This window comes from Berghia stephanieae, chromosome 1, assembly GCF_034508935.2.
Source record: "Berghia stephanieae isolate SIO BIC M18660-M18661 chromosome 1, UCSD_Bste_1.3, whole genome shotgun sequence".
NCBI classification, from domain to species: Eukaryota; Metazoa; Mollusca; class Gastropoda; order Nudibranchia; family Aeolidiidae; genus Berghia; species Berghia stephanieae.
The window spans coordinates 52,698,135-52,700,581 of NC_088360.1; the positions used below are offsets into that span (position 1 = coordinate 52,698,135).

Consider the following 2,447-nt stretch of genomic DNA (forward strand, 5'->3'; position numbering starts at 1 on the left):
TGTTTCGTAAGATATAACAATACCATAGTGATCATAGCTGCCTCCGGGTGGTGACTCTTTCTGAGATAAGGTTCTAGTCATTGGTGCCTTCCCCTGAGGCAAGATCTGTTGGTGTGGCCATGCCACAAAGAAGGGTAAGCGAGAGCAACCCAGAATGTAGATTTGAAAGTGAGGTCCGTGATTCCCCATATGGTTGTGAGGTAGTTGGAGGTCATGTCATTACATGCTAACAATTTACATTGTTAATATTTTATATTGATTTGGTCAAATATCGTGGTTTTATGTCCTAAATGTTAAAAAGTGCAGCCATAAATCCTGTTTTTCAGTTATGTGTTACTCTACCATGTAATCACTTGTAACAAATGTACGATATTTATAATTCCAAATAGCGAATCATTTTAATCATTCAACTTTTATTACAAAGGCGTGGCGACATATCTGCTTCCATTTTCCGTCCTGGGAGATATAACGTTAGTCGTATGGACTGTCGTGTGTGATACCATACAGTTGGAGTGATGGGTTGTGTTCAGCATCTCGTGGCCAGGAGAGTTTACCCTCCATTGTTTGCGACAGCAAGGACAACAACGACTGCAATATGTGGCTGGGACTTGTCGAATTCCATTCCTAATATTCTTGGACATGGTGGCGTAGATGATGGGGTTGATACAAGATTGGAAATAAGGAAGAGTGTCGAATATCATCTGAAAAGGGAGATTAATTTAGTTGGATAACTTCAAGTTGGTACAATTATGACATGAATGCTTCATAATAAAGAAGATGATACTGTTATTGAAATGGTCATGAGTAATATGATCTGCTGGATAAAATAGAATGATGGATACAATGTTGAGATATTAACTGAAGCCACATGAATATTTTTTTTCATCCTCCAAAAGCATTTGATAAGTGAGGCAAAAGACAATTCACTGAGCTGAGGCTCAGTGCCAACAGGTGTCAGCCATGTTGACCGGAAATACAACTGCGGAACATGGGCACTGACTGGAGCCGAAGAGCAAAGATTAGACATATTCCATAGAAAACAACCGAGAAGAGTCCTGAATATACGATACCCCACAAAAATAAGCAATAAAATACTGTATGAAAAATGTAATGAAAGACCCTTATCCATTCAAATCCTGGAAGTAAGATGGCGGCTTCTTGGGCATATACTTAGAAGAGATGAAAATATACCAGCTAATAAAGCCATGAATACGTTTTTCGAACCCATTTTTGGACCCAAGAAATATCAAGGTAGACCATTAATACTGTCCTCAATCGAGACCTAAAACGCCTTCAAAATAACAAAGAATTAAAATCAAAGGAAGACCTTATGAACTTAGCATCCACAACATAAGACCGTGAACTGTGGAAGGAAATTACACAAATGATTAGAGAGGCACCCGAGGCGTCCCGATCGGATGATTAGGAAGCGAAAGGCCTTAAGTCAGTAAGTCACATGAATATTAAAGATACACATTAACCTGGGAGTTAAATTGGACAGCAAAATGTCATCGGACTATTATATGGACAAAATTAGCCTCAAGGCGAACAAAAAGCTAAACTTTCTTCATCGTAACCTTTCGTCATGTCCCAAGGCAGCAAAAGAACATTGCTAATAATATACCTCAATGGTCAGTGTGATACAGAGCCATAACCAGACACCATCACATATCACACAAATGTTGCTTTTATCTTCACTGTTGAAGCTGCAACACTATGAATGGGATTGGATTGACCTCTGAACTATCCTCTTTCATTTTTTTTTAAGTTTCATTTTAGTCCAGTATTGTGTGATTGTCATTTACGCTAAATTAACCCAATAACGAGGTAGCTACTGTCGCAATAACAACTATTGATTTATTTAATTTGTGTATTCTGTCGTATGTCACAATAGAGGATTACTCACAACACCATCTAAATTAAATTTGAGGATATTAACCGGCGATTAAATATTTACCTGCTTTCCTTCTATATATATATATATATAAAAAAAACATATTTCGCACGGTATCCTCGCCCTAATGGAAATGAACGACACATTGAGAGATTCAACTGGACTTCTCTTTACTACGGTTGTAGCAGCTTTCATTGTAGATGGCAGCGATGATGATGATGGTGTGATGATGATGATGATGATGATGATGGTGATGATGATGATGATGATGATGATGATGATGATACTGATGATGATGATGATGATGATACTGGTGATGATGATGATGATGATGATGATGATGATGATGATGATGATGGGATACTGATAATAATAATAATATAATAATAATAATAATAATAATAATAATAATAATAATAATAATAATAATAATAATAATAATAATAATAATAATAATAATAATAATAATAATAATAATAATACTTTATTGCATCCCAAAAAGGAATTTTTTTGTACAGACGTGTTATAATTTACACAATAAGATAAAAATACA

At 35.7% G+C, this 2,447-nt stretch overlaps 1 protein-coding gene across 1 annotated transcript in view; it reads right to left on the reverse strand.

Annotated features, from left to right (window-relative positions):
* Nucleotides 1-259: 259 nt before the first annotated feature.
* The window catches only part of LOC144977328 (allatostatin-A receptor-like), a 184,512-nt gene continuing 182,324 nt past the window's right edge, over nucleotides 260-2,447 (reverse strand). The window contains exon 9 of the mRNA XM_078922410.1: nucleotides 260-701. Coding sequence (XP_078778536.1) covers nucleotides 417-701 — 285 coding nt within the window. The 3' untranslated portion in view covers nucleotides 260-416. The remainder of the gene's footprint in view (nucleotides 702-2,447) is intronic.